The 19,744-nt window shown below is 42.1% G+C and overlaps 2 protein-coding genes across 4 annotated transcripts; both read left to right on the plus strand.

Annotated features, from left to right (window-relative positions):
- Positions 1–5,420: 5,420 nt before the first annotated feature.
- Positions 5,421–8,867, plus strand: vgll4l (vestigial like 4 like). Of its 2 annotated transcripts, none has more exons than XM_061279390.1 (5): positions 5,421–5,653; positions 6,826–6,946; positions 7,147–7,408; positions 7,950–8,031; positions 8,153–8,867. In XM_061279390.1, exons 1-5 carry the CDS (start codon positions 5,551–5,553, stop codon positions 8,452–8,454), a joined length of 870 nt encoding a protein of 289 aa, XP_061135374.1. In that variant the 5' UTR covers positions 5,421–5,550; the 3' UTR covers positions 8,455–8,867. The 2 variants fall into 2 exon arrangements, with proteins under 2 accessions (XP_061135374.1, XP_061135375.1); XM_061279391.1 differs by lacking the exon at positions 5,421–5,653 and adding an exon at positions 5,944–6,071.
- A 3,376-nt stretch (positions 8,868–12,243) lies between these two features.
- Positions 12,244–19,705, plus strand: slc20a1a (solute carrier family 20 member 1a). Of its 2 annotated transcripts, none has more exons than XM_061278743.1 (11): positions 12,244–12,365; positions 13,051–13,585; positions 13,696–13,836; positions 13,926–14,011; positions 14,292–14,388; positions 15,199–15,318; positions 15,407–15,607; positions 15,723–16,176; positions 16,795–16,980; positions 17,061–17,145; positions 19,556–19,705. In XM_061278743.1, exons 2-11 carry the CDS (start codon positions 13,231–13,233, stop codon positions 19,697–19,699), a joined length of 1,869 nt encoding a protein of 622 aa, XP_061134727.1. In that variant the 5' UTR covers positions 12,244–12,365; positions 13,051–13,230; the 3' UTR covers positions 19,700–19,705. The 2 variants fall into 2 exon arrangements, with proteins under 2 accessions (XP_061134727.1, XP_061134725.1); XM_061278741.1 differs by lacking the exon at positions 19,556–19,705 and adding an exon at positions 17,243–17,738.
- The last annotated feature ends 39 nt before the right edge of the window (positions 19,706–19,744 follow it).

Here is a 19,744-nt window from a genome sequence, read left to right on the forward strand (position 1 = left end):
TTTTTCCACCATTGTCTCTATGTCTCGTGTCATGCCAGGCCAGTAAAGGACTTTTCTCGCTTTAGCTTTAGTACGCTGCACGCCTTGGTGTGCAAGGTGCAGCTTCTCCAAAATCACTCTCTTGAAGCACTCGGGTATTATGATTTTGTCTCCGACCATCACAATGTCATTCACGATGCTGATATTGTCCCTCATTGGCCAGTAACTGTGTAGTTTACTGTCCAGACTTTTCTTTTTCATGGGCCAACCCTTCAAGTGTCTCTCACATACAGCTTGTAACACGCCATCTGCTGCCGTTGCTGATTTCAGCTGGCTAAGTGTTTCGTTACTCAACGCGTCTGTGGCTTCCAAGGCATACACAACTCTCTCATCACAAGGGTTCTCATTGAGATTGCCACTGTCATTGCACGCTGTGGCGCGTGAGAGCGTGTCCGCGATGTACATGTGTTTGCCTGGTGTATATGTCACATTCAAATCATACCTCTGTAGTTGTAGAAGCATCCCTTGCAGCCGTGCTGGCGCTTTGCTCAGTGGTTTGCGCACAATGACCTCCAAAGGTTTGTGATCAGACTGCACTGTTACTGTTCTTCCGTAAACATACTGGTGAAACCTTTTAGCAGCAAACACTATGGCAAGTAACTCTTTCTCGATTTGCGCATATCTTTTTTCAGTGTCCGTGAGCGCTCTTGATGCATAGCACACCGGGTGGCCATCCTGCAGCAGACAGGCTCCCAGCCCATCCTTTGAGGAATCTGCTTGCAGAGTCAGCGGCTGCTTGTGATCGTAGTACCTCAGAACAGGCGCTTGTGTGAGGGTAGACTTCAGCGTCTGTAGTGCTGCGCTGTGGTGTGGGCACCACTGCCATGCTACGTCCTTCTTTAGCAGCTGTCTGAGGGGTGCCGTGAGTGAGGCTTCATTTGGTATGTACTGCGCCAGGAATTTTGTCATTCCCAGCAGGCGTTGGAGACTTTGTTTGTCGTCCGGGGTCGGCATGTCGACAATCGCTTTGATCTTGGCGTCATCAGCCCTCTGTCCTGCTGCCGTGATGATGTGTCCCATATATTTTACTGTGTTCACTTTGAACTGGATTTTGTCTTTGTTAAATTTCACATTGGCAGACTTTGCTCTCTCCATTACTTTCTGCAGGATTTCATCATGTTCTTGCTCTGACGATGCTGCTATAATCATGTCGTCTGCTATGACGTACACACCTGGAATGTCGCCGAAGGTCTCACAATTCTTTTGTTGAAAGACTTCACTGGCCGACTTAATCCCAAATGGTAGCCTGAGGAAGCGAAAGCGTCCCCACGGCGTGTTGAAGGTGCAGAGCTTAGATGATGGCTCATCTAGCTTGATCTGCCAGTACCCATCCTTCTCATCCAAGATGGAGAAGATGGATTTTCCAGCCAGTCTGCTGCGCACATCTTCAGGAGTAGGAATGGAGTAATGCTGGCGCTTGACTGCCTCATTCAGGTTGCAAGGATCCAAACACACCCTCAGCGACCCGTTCTTTTTCTTAGTGGCAACAAGACTGTTCACCCATTCTGTTGGTTCATTCACCGGTGTTATCACTTTTCTGTTTTGTAAGTCTTTGAGTGCCACTTTCAGCGCATCCATGATGGAGAGGGGTACATTCCTGCATGCGTGAATCACAGGAGTGACGCTGGGGTCGACGTGTATGTGATGAACTCCAGGAAATTCCCCCAATCCTGTGAATACATCAGCATATCTTAGTAGTAGCTCCTCTTTGGTGGCTGGCGGTTGTTGTTGTTGTGGAGCCTTTGCCGCGAGCGACCCCATCCTCTTCACCAGTTGCAGCTCTTCACAAGCCTCCCCTCCTAGAATTGGCTTGTCTGCTTGGCTACTCACGTGGAAGTCCAGCACAGCCTTGCGTTTAGACGTTCTGCATTCTAAAGATGCAACACCATCTGCTGTCAGGCGTGCCCCTCCAAAAGCTATCAACATAGTCTTTGTTGGACGCAGCTGAACGGGACCTGGTAGCTGCTGGTATAGCTGCCTGGGCAGCACATTAGCGTCAGCACCAGTGTCCAGCTTGAAGTCAATTGCAACACCTCTGATCGTGGCTGTTTCGCGCCATACAGTGTCCTTTGTTTGGTGTGCTGTTTTCTTGGTTCCATTTCCAATCATGCCTATGTATAAACAGTCCATTTCTTTTTCTAAATTGTTTACAGTCTTTGTCTTACAATGGCTATTTTTCTCATAGCCACCCCTACACACCTTTGAAAAGTGGTTATTTTTTCCACATTTATGACACACAGCGCCGTAAGCTGGGCATTGACGAGGCTCGTGCTTGTTTCCGCATTTACGGCACACAGTCATTACCTGCTTCTTGTAGCTTGGTTTGTTCTTGTCCCAGCTGCGTGTTTGCACTCTTGCTCTATTTAACGCATCCACTGAGGCATCATGGACAACAGGTGACGCTTGCATCGCTTGTATTTGTGACTTGGCGAGTTCTGCTGATCTACATGTTTCCATTGCTCTGCGTAAAGTAAGTGCATTATCACGTAACAGTCTCTCTTTCAGATGGGTATCACTAATGCTGAACACCAATTTATCCCTTATCATGTCATCTTCATGTCTTCCAAACTCACAGTTCTTGCTCTTCTGACGTAGTTCTGTGATGAATCTGTCCACCGATATTCCTGATGACATTGTGTGTGACCAAAACTGATGGCGTTCAAAAACAACGTTCTTTTGTGGACTGCAGTAGCCTCTGAATGCTTCCAAAACTTCCTCCATCGTTGCTTCCTCCCCTTCTGGGGTAATGGCAAGTGTATTATACACTTCCAGCGCCTCTTCGCCGACAGTGTGGAGCAGGATGGCAATTTTAACCCCCTCATTTTTATCCACCGCGCCAGAAGCAACCATATAGAGCTGGAAACGCTGCTCCCACCTGCGCCAGTTTTCAGCGAGGTTCCCCGTGATTATCAGCGGAGACGGTGGCCTGAACTGCTCCATGTCGGCTGTGTTAGCTCCCGTTAGCTTGCCGCTTATCTTCGGTCAACACGTGTTGAATACTGTCCTTGACTTACTCCGTAACTCCGTCTTCTGACACCATGTTGTGGCTTTATGCTCTGATACACTGTTGTAGTGTTGTCACTAACCGTGGGTTGCTTACTGGTTGTTTCACCAATAATACACGGAGGCAAGGATGCAGTACAAGTCGATCTTTTACTGCCCGCTCAGTCAACATCTCCCCCGACTCTCAATACAGACAGACCACACAGTCCAGCACCGAGTGCTCGATTCCAATCTACCACAATATGTATATCTACGTTTGATTGATTGTTTTTATAATATGGCAGCACATGCTATCTAGTTATTATTAGTTTTGATGCTTGCAGTACTTCCGGTTCTAATGAGGATACGCGTAACTTGATGGAGCTTTTTGAGCCAAGACGCGCAAGTGGTGCTGAGGAGAGGAGCCGTCAGAAGGGGCGTCGCTCTCTGTCAGACATGATGCCTGCCTGCCTCCTGTTGCCTCAACACGCATAAGGGTGTTGCCTTTCAGTTGCACCACGACCAAAGCACTCGCATTTGGACTCATTTGATCTCATTCTTTGAAGAAATACACTCACTGGCAGAAACTAGTGGTCGGAAGAAACCTCGACATTCTTAATTCTCTCTCTCTCTCTCTCTCTCTCTCTCTCTCTCTCTCTCTCTCTCTCTCTCTCTCTCTCTCTCTCTCTCTCTCTCTCTCTCTCTCTCTCTCTCTCTCTCTCTCTCTCTCATTTACCGCAACATTATAATTGCTAAAAATAATGAGAGCAATACAAGAGCTTAGTAAAAGTAATTCTGTAAAAGAGTTCTGATTTAATTTAGTTTTCTAAAGCTGCTAGCTATATAAACTTTGCATGAGTTTTTTTTTTTTAAGAATATGGAGCTGGGCTGATGGAATGAAAAAAAGAAAGAAAGAAAGAATGAATGAATGAATGAATGAATGAATGAATGAATGAATGAATGAATGAATGAATGAATATTCAGACACTCTCCAAAGGTGTTGCATCTGTCTAGGGTCGGCGCATAAAATGACAGGGAGCGTAATTAAATGATCTTTCACTAGATGGCAGAAGAAGGTACAGTTATAGGCAGAAACAGAAGGCACTTTTTATTGTCAATTTACAGATGGAGATGTTTACATTAGTAAACCTGATTTCAAACTTAGAATTTCCTTGACTACCATGGTTTGTTCTGTCAGTAGTTTTCCATCTTGCTGTTTGTGCTGGTTTATACTGTATACAGTGCAAGTGATTAATGTCATTGTGAGCATGTGCATGATGTACTGCAAGTCATCTGATGAGGTTTTAGCTTGATTAACAGGAAGTGGATTGGATTTACGTACTTATGGCATGCTAATCAAATCTAATGTCTTCAATTTAGTTACAGTATGGCATACTAATCAAACCTCAAAACATCAATTGAACCGCCACATAAGGGGGTCACTGTCGGTCATGGTGGCCTCAAGGATCCAAATGAGTAGCAGTTGTTCTAAAAATAGTCGCAGAATCACTCAATAATGGGGCATTGTGATTTTCTAGGAATATAGTAGTAGTGATCATTTGAAAAGGTGAATGCTGACCGAGTAACAAAAAAAAAAAAGTTTGGTGACCCTAGCTATACAATGCAGATATTTGAATGGGCCCTGGGCCAATTGATATTGCCCATATCGACAACAGCTGTTTTATGTTGATGGGGTGGTGGTATTTTAAAAAGTGCCTAAGAAGGGCGCTGTTGAGCTAAATGTAATCCATCAATCCATTGCATGTGTTGACAATATAGGCATGAATGAGCAGCTTTTGTGACATGTCTTGTTGAGCAATTGTCTCAATAAAATGCAAATCACCTACAGCACTGTCGTGCTTTTACATTCTAGTTGTCACAAAGAATCTAAGAGGCATTGTTCAGTTTGTCCTCTTGCAGGGGCAACATTTCCAAGACTTGGGTGTCTTTGTGTGGACAGAGACCAAAGATTGTGGATTAGCAGGGTGGCACATAGCAGATGTGTGCATGTATGGGCAGGTTGGAGGAGGGCTTGGAACTCTGGTGGGCTCACCACACGAAAAAATGTTGTTTGGTGAGATTGCAGTCCGGAGGGGAGGGGAGGTGAGGGGGGTGAAGAGGGCGGTAGGGGTGCTGGGGGTGCAGGTGCAGGGACACAAAAAGCTACAGCAATCTCTTCATGCCCCAAGGAGAAATTAAAATGGATTCACGAGTGTAATTTGTGAAGGAGATCACCAGCATTTTGACATTTATCAGTCCCTGAGCTCGAGTCCCAATCTTCAACCTGTGCCTGCATTCCTCCTAAAGGACAACAACAACGCAGTTTAATGAAGAGCCTTTGATTGGCTCTCCCAGGAGCCAATCCGAATGCAGGGAATGTGTCCCTGGGATGCCTCATCCTGTGTTTGCACTCACCTGATACGTTACCTGGCTGAGAGACCGCAGACTCACAACCATTACCTTTTCCAACACCGTCCATTAGTGAAGCTCATTGTGTCCCGCATTCTCCAGCAGTCAGGTGTTCATTTCATGTTTTGGACTGAGCTTGAAAAAAGGCAAGCAGACATGGCTGTGGCAAACTTCCACTACATTACTCGCATGAGCAGCGGCTTCAAGGTCTACATTTTAGAGGGTAAGCTTTGCTCTTCTTTTAAAATCATGGAAGAGCGGTATCATTTTCATGATGATCCGTGAATCGTCTTGTTTTTATCGTTAAATTGACATTGTTATATTTCTGTACCATTGTATGCAATACTTTAAGTTGTGTATTTTGGAAAGAAACAGATAATAATTCTCACCAAATGTCTAGACTACATGCTATCAGCTGTGTTGTCATGCTGAACCTCAGTTGGGGTTTTGTGACTAGCCATCATTGAAAGAACAAATACAAGGATAATGCACCGTATTCCCTTCCTAATGAGGCAAAATATCCATGCCCGAGGCTGTAGAAAATCAGCATAGGTGTGGTTAAACCTGCACCCACCCCTCCCTCCACAATGGCAGGGAGTAGCTCACAGGTGTGGGGACCTGCAGGCAGGCGTTAAGGCTCTGTGAGTAGCCTTTTTAATACAATGCAAAATAGATCACTCTCCATTGTATTTGAATCAGTCAGCTTGTGCCAGGCTGGTTTTCTTTAACTATGAGATTTGAATATAGTTGGAGGACTTGAGTCAATGTGAATTGGAACGTGTTATCTAAGAAACCAGTAGAAATAATCGCCATAGGAAACTCTCAAATGCGCATTCTGTGATTTACAATGGTGGGCATTCTACAACAAGCAGAGGACAAACAGAATACACTGGGATAGTACATTACACAAGCATTTGTAATACAATTGCTCAAATTGGGACTGTGACCAATATGCTAACTAAATATGTGAAGTTATTGTTGCTATGTGTCACCTTGACTGACGAAACACAATTTCTGACAAAACTGTGTTTGTTCATTATTGCAAAATGTGTTGATTGCCACTTTGAAGGCGTGACTGGGACAAATGCCAGTATAAGGCTGAAAAACAACATTTACCGTTAGCATTGAATCAGCTGTGTTGTAACTCGCAGATCAGGTCGATCGAGTTTTGCAACTTAACGGAGTTTGCAATTAACGGTGAGCCCAGGGGGGGAAAAACGTTTCACACGAGAAGTCATGCATCTCAATGTCACGGATCAAAACAAGCAGACCTTTTTCTACTGTTTAAAGTCATTAGTCTCATAATTGACCTGTCACAATTTTGAATTCGTCTTAGCAAATGAAGAACAGATTTGTAAAAGCCTCCCATTCTTAAACTCCTTTTTTTTTCTTCAGGTCAGCCTCATCTGAGAAGTGAAGACCGATTCAGACACATGACAAATGAACGAACTCGTACCCCAACAGTGTATCCCAAACGCAAGCGCAGCCATGATCGATGTCTCACTCTGGAAGAAAGGTTCGTGTTGTCGTTGTATTCGATCTAAAAAGATTCGAGCTATTTCTTAGGGTAATATATCATAATTTTCGGACTATAAACCGCACCGGACTATAAGCCGCACCAACTAAAACACGTAATTCCGGGTTCAAAATTTACAAAAAAAGTTTCGGCTTATAGTCTGAAATTTACGGTAACTTTTTCTTGTGCTTTTATTTCAGGCGCGAGCGGGTCTTGAACAGAAGCAATGGTAAAGCGATGCAGAGAGGAGCAACTGGACCAGTACCACCACCGGTCGCGTCTCATAGTCCTCAAAGTCCCACTTCTACCTGGAGCCCAACACACAATCCAACCAGCCCTTTGCCCTCTCATGTGTACTACGCCCCAGTCATGGATGAACCTCTTGCCCTCATCAAGAAACCAAGAAAGGACGTAGAGAGCGCAGAGGAGAAGGCTAAAAATGCCAGCACAAGTCAGATTCAGGTAATGGTTTTGGAAAAAAAAGAAGAAATCAAATTTCAGTTAAGATGTCATTACCTATGTCAAGTACACAAACTACAGTTTGCGTGTTTGTAGACTCAGTGTAGATGCAGGCTAACCACCATTGTTGTACGTCTTGTGCAGTCAGTGAATCCAGCTGTACACACGCAGGTCCTAGCTTGTCCATGCTATGCAGCCCAGCCAGATTCGGGAAGAAAATGTGAGCAATGGAGGGAAGGAATGTCATCAACAAGACCAAACAAACTGCTCTCACTTTGACCTGTTTATATTCTGCAAGTGGGATCTGTCCTCTGTTGGCAAACCAGTTCAAGCAGTTTTCAAATCATTATGTTTTCATACTAAATGCCTTGAGATTTCATCTCAAATATATCTACATTGTACTTTCATTCCATTTATCAATTTCAAAAGAAATGCTTTGGAAAATCATTGGGTTTTCTTCACAGAGTTAGTTCATTGTTATGAATTCGGAAAAGTCACGCCAGCATTCTATTTTAAATAACCATCAACCTACATTTATTTTCAGATGCGGCCCTCAGTGATCACTTGCGTTTCTTCGTTAAGAAAGCCCGTCCTGAGCGCCGATGTCCACCAGAGTCAGTCATCAGGTCCGCTCACTCTTGTGATCAAGCATTTGATTGTGCATCATGACAATTTAAAAAAAAAATTCTCTCCCCAACCCATTGGAGGCTCTCCGTTCAATTTGGGTCTTTGTGTTTTCTATTTCAGTAAACTGCAAATGCAACTACGACCATGTGGTTGAGGAGCATTTCCAGAGGAGCCTTGGAGCGAATTACCAGAAAACTCACTCCCAGCAACTCTCTATCAGCGTGTCGGTCGATGACCACTTCGCCAAGGCCTTGGGAGATAAGTGGCTGCAGATTAAGTCCAAGTCTTCCTCCTGCTCATCCACACCCCCCAGCAGTCCGAGCATGACTCACTCACCAGCCTACATGCAAAGCCCACATTCCTCCATTAAAGAATCCGCAGGCAAATCGCCGGCGACCTCCAACCGTTCGTCTGTAAATTAACTCAAAAATGATCTCTGAGTTTGGCAGGGAACATTTCGAGATTGCCACGCCTTTTGTTGATCAATGAACAGTTTTTAGGGGTGATGTCAGATTGGACCACTGTGTGCCTTCGCTGATGCAGACAATTTGTAGCATCAACTGGTATTGTCTTGTTACATTTCTGTCTTCAGCCCATCATTGGTATATGATTGAAGAATTATCAAATTATGCCTTCACATTTCCTATGTTTGTTTCTTGTAAAGTCACTTTGCATTTCATTGCATTATATTTATATTCATTTCATCTTTAAGGTTTACCGGCAGGGCTGTATTTGATGTGTATTGTTGCGAATGCATTTATTATGCAAAAGAACCTTTAAAAGGCTTTGAAAAGTTTGGAATTAATAAAAATGTAAAATAAAGATGTTTATTATTTTTCCTATTCTATTTTTACGGACAGGGACCTCTCATAAACAACAGACGCATGGTATGGATAATTGATTAGTTTGTTTTAATGGAAGCAAAATATCAAGTAGAAAGCTCTCTGGGGAATGTGAGTACTGTGATCTTGTTAAAAGTGGGAAGGGCAGTGCCCTAGACAAATGTAGTGAGTCAGTATACGTCTGGGAAACGTCCGGTGGTGTTTTACCAAGAGAGGTGTTGCCACACACAAGAAGGAAATTAAAAAGATGTGAACAACACACTCTGGACTTTTTACTGTAAATTCCAGGGAATCTAGCCTACGTGTAGAAACATGCACAAGACCTTGTGTTCTAACATTCCTGTCTCCTGAGAAAATGACTGTGAGATCCTACAGATCCTGTTTGGCAAGGGATAGGAGGGAGGGAAGAGGGGAATGAGAGGGTAGGGCTTGAGAACTAGCCGCGCACTTCGGTTACTTATTTGCATGCCCTATCTTGTCTGGCCTTAAATATGATCATGGTGAAAAGGTGTACAATCACTTAATTTGTATGCCATTCTTTTTAATGTATATATTTAAAGGAGTGGGGGTTCCATGAGAGCGGCATCAAAATTCAAGGAGCGAAATGTTAAAATCTAAATGGCTTGAACTGCTGTGTATATCAAAACAACACTATTTTTGCACCTCCGTCATCACATATGAGCATCAGGGGATTGAATGAAGGGCTGCATCTTGTCATTACAAACAAGACTGGATTATGGGGGGTTTGGGCCCTTCGGGGCCAGGAGTTTGCAAAGGTCCCCCATAACCCCCCCTCGGTGGCTCAGGGTCCCTTTGATTGTCCCTGTCCCCCAGCCCAATTCATATCACCGTTCTCTCTCTGTTCTATTCCGATATGCCCTATAACAGTATGAGTAGTCATAAGATCCTAAAGAATAGAGGCCCTCTGGCATCTGTATCGCTTTGCCCCCCATGCCCCCTGAAACTGGTTATGTTGACAGGGACTAGGACAGTGCTTCTCAATTATTTTCTGTTACGCCCCCCCCTGGCAAGAAGAAAACTATTCGCGCCCCCCCTCCCCACCGTGACTATCCTAACTTGTCTTGTAAGTCGTAAAATGTTGCACTGTCGCAAACGTGACAGAAGTAACAATGAGAGCGCCACTGCCCCCTGCTGTAGTAAACGCGCAATTACACTTTATTCTAGTACTGCCAAAAAAAAAGCCTGTTCCCCAGGGTCACACGCGCCCCCCCAGGAATAGCACCGCGCCCCCCTTGGGGGGCGCGCCCCACTATTTGAGAAGCACTGGACTAGGAAGATAAAGTGCCCTGAGCATTGAGAATAAGTGCTCTACCACCACCTAGGGGCAAATATGTTAATAGCAACGGCTTGAAGAATGAGGCTGTGTTTGAGGTTAAACCATTCACCAGGGATCATCAACTGGCGGCCCGCGGCGGAACCATTCAATCCAGCCCGTGACTAGATTCCATAATTATGAGGATCAAAGAGACAATACCATGTGGTCCACTCGAAATAAACTGAAAGCCGTAACTCTATATATAGTTCGGTGAAAGAAACCTGACTCATAAAGGCTAAAGATCCTTTCAGTTTTGTAATGAAACAAAAAAAACCCATAAAATAATAGTGTTATGCTAAAAAAACGTTTTATTTGCAGGTCTGGTCCCCAAGGTGACTGTGCAATAAAATTCTTGCTCTCTAACAAATGTAGTAGGTGATCCCAGTGTCAATTTAAAATAGAAATATGATTATCTCTTACAAGGTCGTGCAAATAACTGATCAAATATCAACTGTATTGCTCATGTATTTAATATTTATATACCTTAATAGAGAATTTTAGAAACTTGAGTGAGGCACTCAAACTGTTATTGCTCACCCCAAACTAAGTAGCAGTGAGAATGATAGAAGAACACATTCTCACGTTGCTGCACAACAAATTCTCATTGTATTTTGACTGAACAGCCACAAAAGATTATAGTTTGCATACCTCAAATACAGCCCCAAAACAATGTTTATCAGAGTATATTTCAGTCAGTGGAAATTACAGTGTAAGCCTCGAACTCGGGAAAATTGGCCAAAATATAATTACCGTAATTTTTGGACTATAAGTCGCGTTTTTTTTTCATAGTTTGGGTGGGGGGGTGACTTATACTCAGGAGTGACTTATATAAATATATATGGGGTTTTTTTTCACTTTTTGTGCATTTTATGGCTGGTACGACTTATACTCCGGTGCGACTTATAGTCCGAAAATTACGGTAGGATAATATCATCAGAAAATACATACTAAAAAGAAACACAATCATCAATGAGGAAACAATAGAAGCTTGACTGACCTAGATATGAATAGGAGTAATGAAAACTGAGCAAATTGAAGAATATTAACAAAGACGTAAGTAGAACAAATAAGTGAAGTTTTAATATTTGCATGAGTTTATCTATAGCAAACAGAGGGTATTTACACAGGCAGAATCTACAGCTCTATATTGTTCTAATGTTACTAAGATTTTGTCCAAATGACTTAAAACAAATATTGGAATATATTGCACATGACCCATTAAATCGGTCAAAAGTGTCATTCTCAGTTAAGAATCACCAGCATTAGGAGAGGTCACATCCGCAACAGAAATGTCAAACAATTCTGGCTCATTATTTCCTACATAGTTAAACAAGAACTAAATAAATGAGTGATAAGGAGGAAGCTATCAGCATGTTTGGAGCCATTGAAGTGTTTCGGAAACAAGTATGTTTTGCTGACACGCACACACACCGAAGCTGGAGTTTGTCTGTGAGCGCCATTAAACACATGAATCATCTATACTGCCATTAATTGACCTCTTAGTCTGTAATATAGTACTGCATAAATGTTAGTTATATTTCTGAATGTAGTTCCTGTAATGTGAGGAGGGGTTGGGGGGGGGGGGGGGGTTACTGCTGAAATAATTTGACAGATATATTAAGATTAACTCTGACTTCACTGCAATCTAACGAGAAAAAAAAAGAAATACACTCAAGTTTGAAGAATATCCATTTGACACCGTGTCTATTATAATGACAACTGGGATGACTTAGTTACTTTGAAAACAAAAAATGAGAATTTAGAATTCAAGTCTAAACATTTACCTGCCCCAAATTACTTTACATTGTTGTTGCAGTTCAAAATAATATTTTAGCTTCAAGTTTGACTCCCTATGATGGGAAATAAATTATTGCATATTTGGGGTCTTTTCTACAGCTATTGCTTCAAGACAGTAATTTCAGGCAAAACAAACAATAAGAGGCAAAACATTAGCTATGGGCTGCACAAGGCTCATGACCACAATGAAAAGGCGTGCACTCAAGCTGCTCAGTATATAAACTCTCGACTGGGAGGCACCTTCGAATAGTGCAGGCATAGCCACTTCTGCTCTATGGGCTGCACTTTGCATTCAGCTCATTGAGGCTTGTTTGACAACAATACACAACAGACGAATGACTTCTTTCCACGTACAAATGTAAGTACAAAATATTTATTCTCTCCTCTCGTATCCCTTGATTTCTTGCATATTTGCCATCGTGTAACACAATTTGTGTTACGCAAGCTGAGGAGATTAAAATGCCATTATTTCCTGTTGTGATGGCGACTTAATTCTTACTTTTTGGCAACTCTGAATGAACCAATTATTCACAGTTGTCAAGCACTATATTTTGATGTTCTGAAGCAGAACTACAGTTGGTGTAATTCCACCGCAACGATCATGACATAACCGTCACAGACCAACTGGTTAAAAGATAACTTTATCCAGTCGTAGTCTGTGATGCTCGAAAACATCAGTCAAGTATAATGTCACCTGATGTTTACGCCATTTGGCTTGTTGCTGGTGTTCTTGGTGCTAATGTAAGTGTGTTATGCTTACTGGAGTCAGGATCGTGACCTGATGAGACCCCCCCCCCCCCCCCCTCCCCGATCCACCACTATAACTTCCTAGACAGATAACACTGGCAGTTATGCTTTTACATTCCTCGCACCAGTAATGACATTTACTTTCACTTTATGGAACATCAATTTCTTCTTGAATCGATTCCTAAAGCATAGCTGTAAAATCAAAATGTCAACTTCATCAAATTTGTACAATATGATGGTCATGATAAAATATTGTATATGTATGCATTTATGACCTTGCACTTCTGTTTTTGCAGAACACCTCATCTGTTGCTGTTACAATGGATGCCAGTCCCTTCTTCCAGATATCCTCCCATCTTGTTTGGATTCTTGTAGACAAGTCATACATACATAAATAGCAGTACATAATTGCTTGACAGTCATCCCATGCTACTCCACTCAATTGACTCTTGGATTAAAACTTCCTTTTCTAGGCAATGATGGTTTCAACCACACTGCTGTCTGTCACGGCTGCCACCACCACAGTGGCTTGGGCCTCTCAGTCAGACATGTCGGGTTACTTGTGGCTCTTGATATTGGGCTTCGTAATTGCATTTGTCCTGGCTTTGTCCGTTGGGGCCAACGATGTGGCCAACTCCTTTGGTACGGCAGTCGGCTCCGGGGTGGTCACCTTGCGACAGGCCTGCGTCCTGGCCACCGTCTTTGAAACGGTGGGCTCGGTCCTGCTGGGTGCCAAGGTCAGCGAGACCATCCGTAAGGGCATCATTGATGTTCAGATGTACAACAGCTCTGAACATGTCCTCATGGCGGGGTCAATAAGTGCAATGTGTGGTGAGCATTCAAATCAGTCTGTTCTTATGACTTGTTGTTTGCACTCTGAAATTAGAACCCGGAAACTTCACCTTAGGTGTCATTTCCCAAGCCTTGTTCTGCTTTTACAGGCTCTGCTGTGTGGCAGTTGGCTGCATCATTCCTGAGGCTTCCCATTTCAGGAACTCACTGCATTGTGGGAGCCACAATAGGATTTTCCATGGTAGCGAGAGGTCATCATGGGGTCAAATGGATAGAGCTTCTCCGCATAGGTGAATATATTAACTTTTCTCAACCCGTATGCAGTATGTAAATTAGGCATGTTAATACAATCTCTGGATTATGATGTTTTTTTTGGCAGTGGCATCCTGGTTCCTGTCACCAGTGCTGTCTGGCATCTTGTCAGGGGTTCTTTTTCACTTTGTCCGCAAACTCATTCTTAATAAGGTAAGGCATTTTTTGAGTCGTTGTCATTTAAATCATCTCATTTGTCAAGCTTTTACATCGGCAACGATGCAAGATTTATTGCAGTATTTACAAGCCTTTCAGAAATGTAGAAATTTGTCCACAGTCAGGCAACTATTGGTTAACATTTCATTGTTTTGGTTGGTGAAAGTGCAGTTTCTTTCTAAAAGAAATGTAGCAAATTATTTTGAAATTAGGCAGTACGTCACATTGTGAACTAAGGAATCTTGACACATCAATTGTCTATTGTTGAATGCCACAGGCTGACCCGCTCCCGAATGGCCTCCGAGCTCTTCCATTGTTCTACGCCATCACCGTTGGCATCAACCTGTTCTCAATCATGTTTACAGGCGCACCAAGTGAGTGACCCCGGTGCACACACTACATAACAATGGAATGTAACGAACCATATCTATTACTGTGCAAAAACACAGGGGAGTGGCCCTCTTTCCACTGATCTTATCCTACTCCATAAGCCTTGCACACATGTCCACCGGCGCATTTATCATCTTGCAGACGTCCCGGTCATTGCCTATGCAATCAAACCTAAGCAAACACTCATCCCTTATGTATTTATTCGATATTTTGGGGATTTGCATGCATTTTTAAAGATTGGCTAGACCTATAAAAGTGTTTTGTGGTTAAGTGGAGTTGCTTAGAAAATCAAATTGCTCAGGAAGGGAATTTGTCATTGATATTTTCTTGAATGAATGCAGGTTAATAACAGTTATGACTGGTGTCCTGACAAACTAATAACTTATCGGAGGACTGTAAGTCCCTTCTCTTGTAGATGAGTGTAGTTTTACTGATATTGTTGTCAGCAGACTGTGTAGACATAATTGTTATTTTTGTCACAAAAAGTAAACGAGGCAAAAATTCAGCAGATGAGTTTCTAACACAAGGCAGCATTATTTAGTATCTAGTGCCAATGGAGAACATACATTTTTCTTTCTAATGAATATTCTGATATTTTAATAGCAGATTTTGTGAGTTTATATTTCTAATGTTGTCTGTGTTCCTCATGGCTTTGTCCTTTCTCTAAAGATTAAATGCTTTTCTCACCTTTTTAAAGTAATGTACTTTCCAACTGTGTCACCTTTGGGAGCAGACAGAATTGTTTGAGAAATACTGTGAGACGCGGACATGTGTCTTTGTTTCTTTGTGCATAGTGCTGGGCTTTGACAGAGTGCCATGGTGGGGTATGGTGGGCATCTCGCTAGGATGTGGTGTCATTACGGCATTGGTGGTTTGGTTTGTTGTCTGCCCACACCTGGAAAGGAAAATAAAACGTGAGTATATGTGTTATGAATACAACAGAAAGGACTGTATTCTTGTTTTTACATATGACTGAAGATCTCTTGTGTGGCCCGTGAGAAGAAAAAATAGGTGCTGCTCCCTGTGAGACTCCTCTAATGGAGAAGAACGCTAATCACCATGCTCAAGCAGTGGACATATCAAAAGCCCACCAACCTCATCCTCAGAGCCCTCCAAAAGACAGTCAGAATATTGCTTTTAAACTAGGAGGCTCTGAAGAAGCTGACCTTGACATGGACGCCAAAGACTTGCTTGTTACCAATGGTGAGAAAGATTGGATTTACTTAATTAGTTCCAGTTTTCAGCCATACTTAAAATTGTCAAATCAATTCAATTGACCCATAAGAAAATTCACAAATAAAATGATTTATTTTTGCAGGAGTAGATATCAATGTTGGTCCCACGATGATCACAGACCCTCACAGTGGACGACTGCACGCAATCCAGAAAGACTCGGGTCTTTATAAAGACGTGCTACACAAGCTACACATGGCTAAGGTCGGTGACAGTGACACAGAGGAGCGGCCCATTCGGAGAAACAACAGCTACACCTCCTACACCATGGCCATCTACGGCATCCAGGGAGAAACTAATAGCAAGGACAATGATGACTGGAGGAGATCCAGAGTGGACAGCTACAGCAGCTTCAGTTCAGTAATAACCAGAGGAAGCTCAGCAAAGAATTCCAGTGTGACACAGGAGGCAACTTGGCAGCATCCTCCTGAGGAAGATGAGCTGGAGCTTGACCACCCAGCTGTTTCTTCCCTTTTCCGGTTCTTGCAGATACTAACGGCATGCTTTGGCTCCTTTGCACATGGTGGCAATGATGTCAGGTAATATTGGAATTTGAGGAAGTGGTAGTAATTTAGTTTAGTGATTTATAGTTGTAGTAAACCACACAAAGAAAAAAGGTTCACATGTTCTTTAATAAATTCCATCACACATTTGCAAGTGCAGTTTAGTACTTGACTGCACCCTAATGACTGTACTCCATGAATTTGTCTGACAAGAATTTGTGAAGCATAATTATTAGCACATCTATGGCCAATTAAAAAAGATTGCCTACACTAGACATGCTCACTTTGCGGTTTCTTTGGCAACAACCAGGGCTCTCTCTACTACCGACACAACAAAAAAAAAAGGCATGTCAAGAGACTATAGGGATTATGGAAGGCTCACATTTATGTTATATTCCATAGTGCCGCTCAATACATCTGAATATTGTCATGCCATTCATCCATTAAAAAAACGTTACTTATTTTTGTAGTTTTAGTAGATTTATTGAAATCAATGATGGGTTATGCGATATTACGATATATTAAGGTGCATCTCTATGAAATAAATAAATAAATAGATAAGCATTAATAAATAATAGAGAAAAACAAACTTGCCCCAAATGGATGGAGTTGTATTTTTGTTGTTATTGATTGACATTATATGTTCTTCTCCAGCAATGCTATCGGTCCCCTTGTGGCCCTCTGGCTTCTGTACGAGAGCGGTTCTGTTGCATCCAATGCACCAACTCCTATCTGGCTACTTCTCTATGGCGGAGTAGGAATTTGCATTGGACTCTGGGTATGGGGCCGAAGGGTAATTCAGACCATGGGCAAGGATCTTACCCCCATTACACCTTCTAGGTATGATAAAGTACTCTGTTGCCTCACGCATCATTACATGAAACAATTGAAGCATGTTTACGTATAATTTTTCATTTTAGTGGCTTCAGCATTGAGTTGGCCTCCGCTCTAACAGTTGTTGTGGCGTCCAATGTTGGGCTTCCTGTCAGCACAACACACTGCAAGGTAATGAAAATGTAAACAAATAATAACGCTGTGGTTGAATGAATACAACCAATCAAATGTTGGCATAGTTATGAGTTGCCAAATCTTGTGAACACAGGTGGGGTCCGTGGTGGTTGTAGGATGGTTGCGCTCAAGAAAATCAGTGGACTGGCATTTGTTCAGGAACATATTTATTGCCTGGTTTGTCACTGTTCCTGTCTCAGGTCTCATCAGTGCTGCCATCATGGCTCTTTTCGTCCATGTCATTCTGTGATCACAATCTTCAGTCAGTAACTTCAATCGATAGCCAACAGTCTTTGTTGATGAGAATTTTTTTTAATTTAACTTTATGTAATAATATGTTATTTTTGTCATGGACTGTAATTGTGAAGTAAGCTAAAAAAAAAAAAAAAAAGAAGGTCATATGGAGCATGAGGCATGTAGTACTTCATTTAAAAAAACGGAATAAAGCCATTTACAATAGGACAAAACATTTTGTAGCTTTAATGGAAAAGGCTAACTTCTCTCAGCAACATTAAAGCAACCTTTGGCTCAACAACAAACATACGTGATATGATATGTTTTCAGTTAATAAAATTCATCATTAAAACAGGGTGGCAGACTCCTAGTATTTCATTTTAATAACGTTTATTATGCAGATCTAGTCCTTCAAAAAGTATTTGAAAATTGCTGCCACAATGACTGCTGTTTTATGTTAAACATATGACCACAGGGTGGCGGTATTGTAACAATAACAATCAACTATTATTACACTACACCGAAAGGCTGTCAAATGACCTCTTGTCTGCGTAAAACCAAGTAATATGTTAATAATGTATTCATATATATCAAACTCTTGGTGACAACTAATGACCATAGCAATGTTTTTTTATGTATTGGGATATTCGCTGATTTTTCAGAAGTGAACATGACCTTCAACTGTTTTCATTGCATTTACAAACAGATACATATTTTTATCCATCTATTTTCATTTTTCTCATTGGGGTCACAAATAGTTACGCTATCCCAGCTGACTGACCTGGTCGCGAGTCAACCGAGTCACATCATATCTAAACAATCCCCATATTTTCACTCTTAAATAAATAGAACACGGGAACATGACCTTTATTATACGGAAAATAATGAGTTTTAATTTATGTGAAAAAGAAAAACATTTTCTAACATCAGAATTTACCAGTAAACTCTGGCCTACTATATAGTTTTCCACGTCCTTAATTGTCATCACCTCAAAATCTTATTTTATTGTAAACCATGAAAAATATTGACTGAAAGAAAATTCAATACTCTTATAGGATTTTCCATGTCGTTCAATCGGCCCCGCTGTTATTACGTACTCGTTTATGCAAATAATCTTGATTTTTTTTTTTCTTGAATAATCAGTTCAGTCTTATGGCGTGCGCGCACGCCCATAGGTGCCAATCAACGCAAAAAAATAGAGATGAAGAGACAATTAATATTATGCTCCAAATTCGACATATAATCAATCAAAATGAATTTGATAGCCACACGAGAATAGCCGTTTTGGGAATTAAATGATGGGTCGAATTCAAAAAAACATTTATTCTGAAACGAAACACCGGAAACAGATTTGGATTTATAAAGTGTACTTGATAGTTTGGCTGAATTTCCAACCGCTCACCATACAGGTGCGCTCTCGGGTATTGGCATTGCAATTGTTTGAGGCTTGAAAATGTGACGTTTGCTGGACTTGTGCGCGTGGACAGTGACTTCTTGCGTCTTCGCTGCACGTCGAGCGACTGGTGCACGGCGGAGCAACAAACTGGCAAAGCAGACACTGAAGAAGCGACGACTCCTGATTTCTGTTGGACGATTGTTGCGCTGTGCGTTTTTAGACGACCATTTTCACGTTTTTCCACATTAACAAATGTGAAGCATCGCGTTGCTTGGAATATTTATTTTTTTGCTCCCGACACACGCACAACACACACGCGCGCGCGTTTTATCCTCGTGATTTTTCAAGCGGGGCCAGAGAAATGTAGCTTTTGCTTGACAGATGTGAGGCACTACATCTGCACCCTACAGGTCTGTATGACACCATCAATCCAACATATTGACAGTGCATGTTAAATGAGCCCAGCATGTGGCATTGTGTCTGAATTGCATCAGCCAGTCATTTTCTAAGCAATTCTAATTAGTCTTGGCAAAATCATATTCTCTTTGCTCGGCTCTAGATAGGATCAGTCACCCCACTCCAACCTGAAGAGCATTGACATTTTTTTTTTTTTTTTACTCCTTTATATATGCATACAGCTCATAAACACTGATTCATAAGACAGAGTAGACACATGGACTACTGTCCTTGAAGCAGACACAGTGAATACAAGGTATGGATGCAACTGGGTCATAACTCGGCATTTGTTCACCAGCGCACCTTCCTGTCATTTTACAGCAAGTCACCCCCTCCCCGTGTTTACCTGCTCATGAGAGGAACTGCTGCAACCCATCATCACCATCTGCCATCTCGGACCCTGAAGGGAGTTGCTCTGTTGATCAAGGAGTAAGCAGCAAGCCATCAGCCTGTTCCGAGAAGTAGAAGAGGACCAGGACTCCTGCAAGACCACATGCTTGAAAGCAGACC

The sequence above is a fragment of the Syngnathus typhle genome, linkage group LG5, assembly GCF_033458585.1.
Source record: "Syngnathus typhle isolate RoL2023-S1 ecotype Sweden linkage group LG5, RoL_Styp_1.0, whole genome shotgun sequence".
Lineage (NCBI taxonomy): Eukaryota > Metazoa > Chordata > Actinopteri > Syngnathiformes > Syngnathidae > Syngnathus > Syngnathus typhle.

Coding starts and splice junctions, on each gene's coding strand:
- vgll4l (XM_061279390.1), top strand. CDS start 5,551: ATGTTTTGGACTGAGCTTGAAAAAAGGCAAGCAGACATGGCTGTGGCA. Junction 5,654..6,825: donor CAAGGTCTACATTTTAGAGG/GTAAGCTTTGCT, acceptor TTTTTTCTTCAG/GTCAGCCTCATCTGAGAAGT. Junction 8,032..8,152: donor CCACCAGAGTCAGTCATCAG/GTCCGCTCACTC, acceptor TTTCTATTTCAG/TAAACTGCAAATGCAACTAC.
- slc20a1a (XM_061278741.1), top strand. CDS start 13,231: ATGATGGTTTCAACCACACTGCTGTCTGTCACGGCTGCCACCACCACA. Junction 14,012..14,291: donor GCAAACTCATTCTTAATAAG/GTAAGGCATTTT, acceptor TGAATGCCACAG/GCTGACCCGCTCCCGAATGG. Junction 14,389..15,198: donor CATGTTTACAGGCGCACCAA/GTGAGTGACCCC, acceptor CTTTGTGCATAG/TGCTGGGCTTTGACAGAGTG.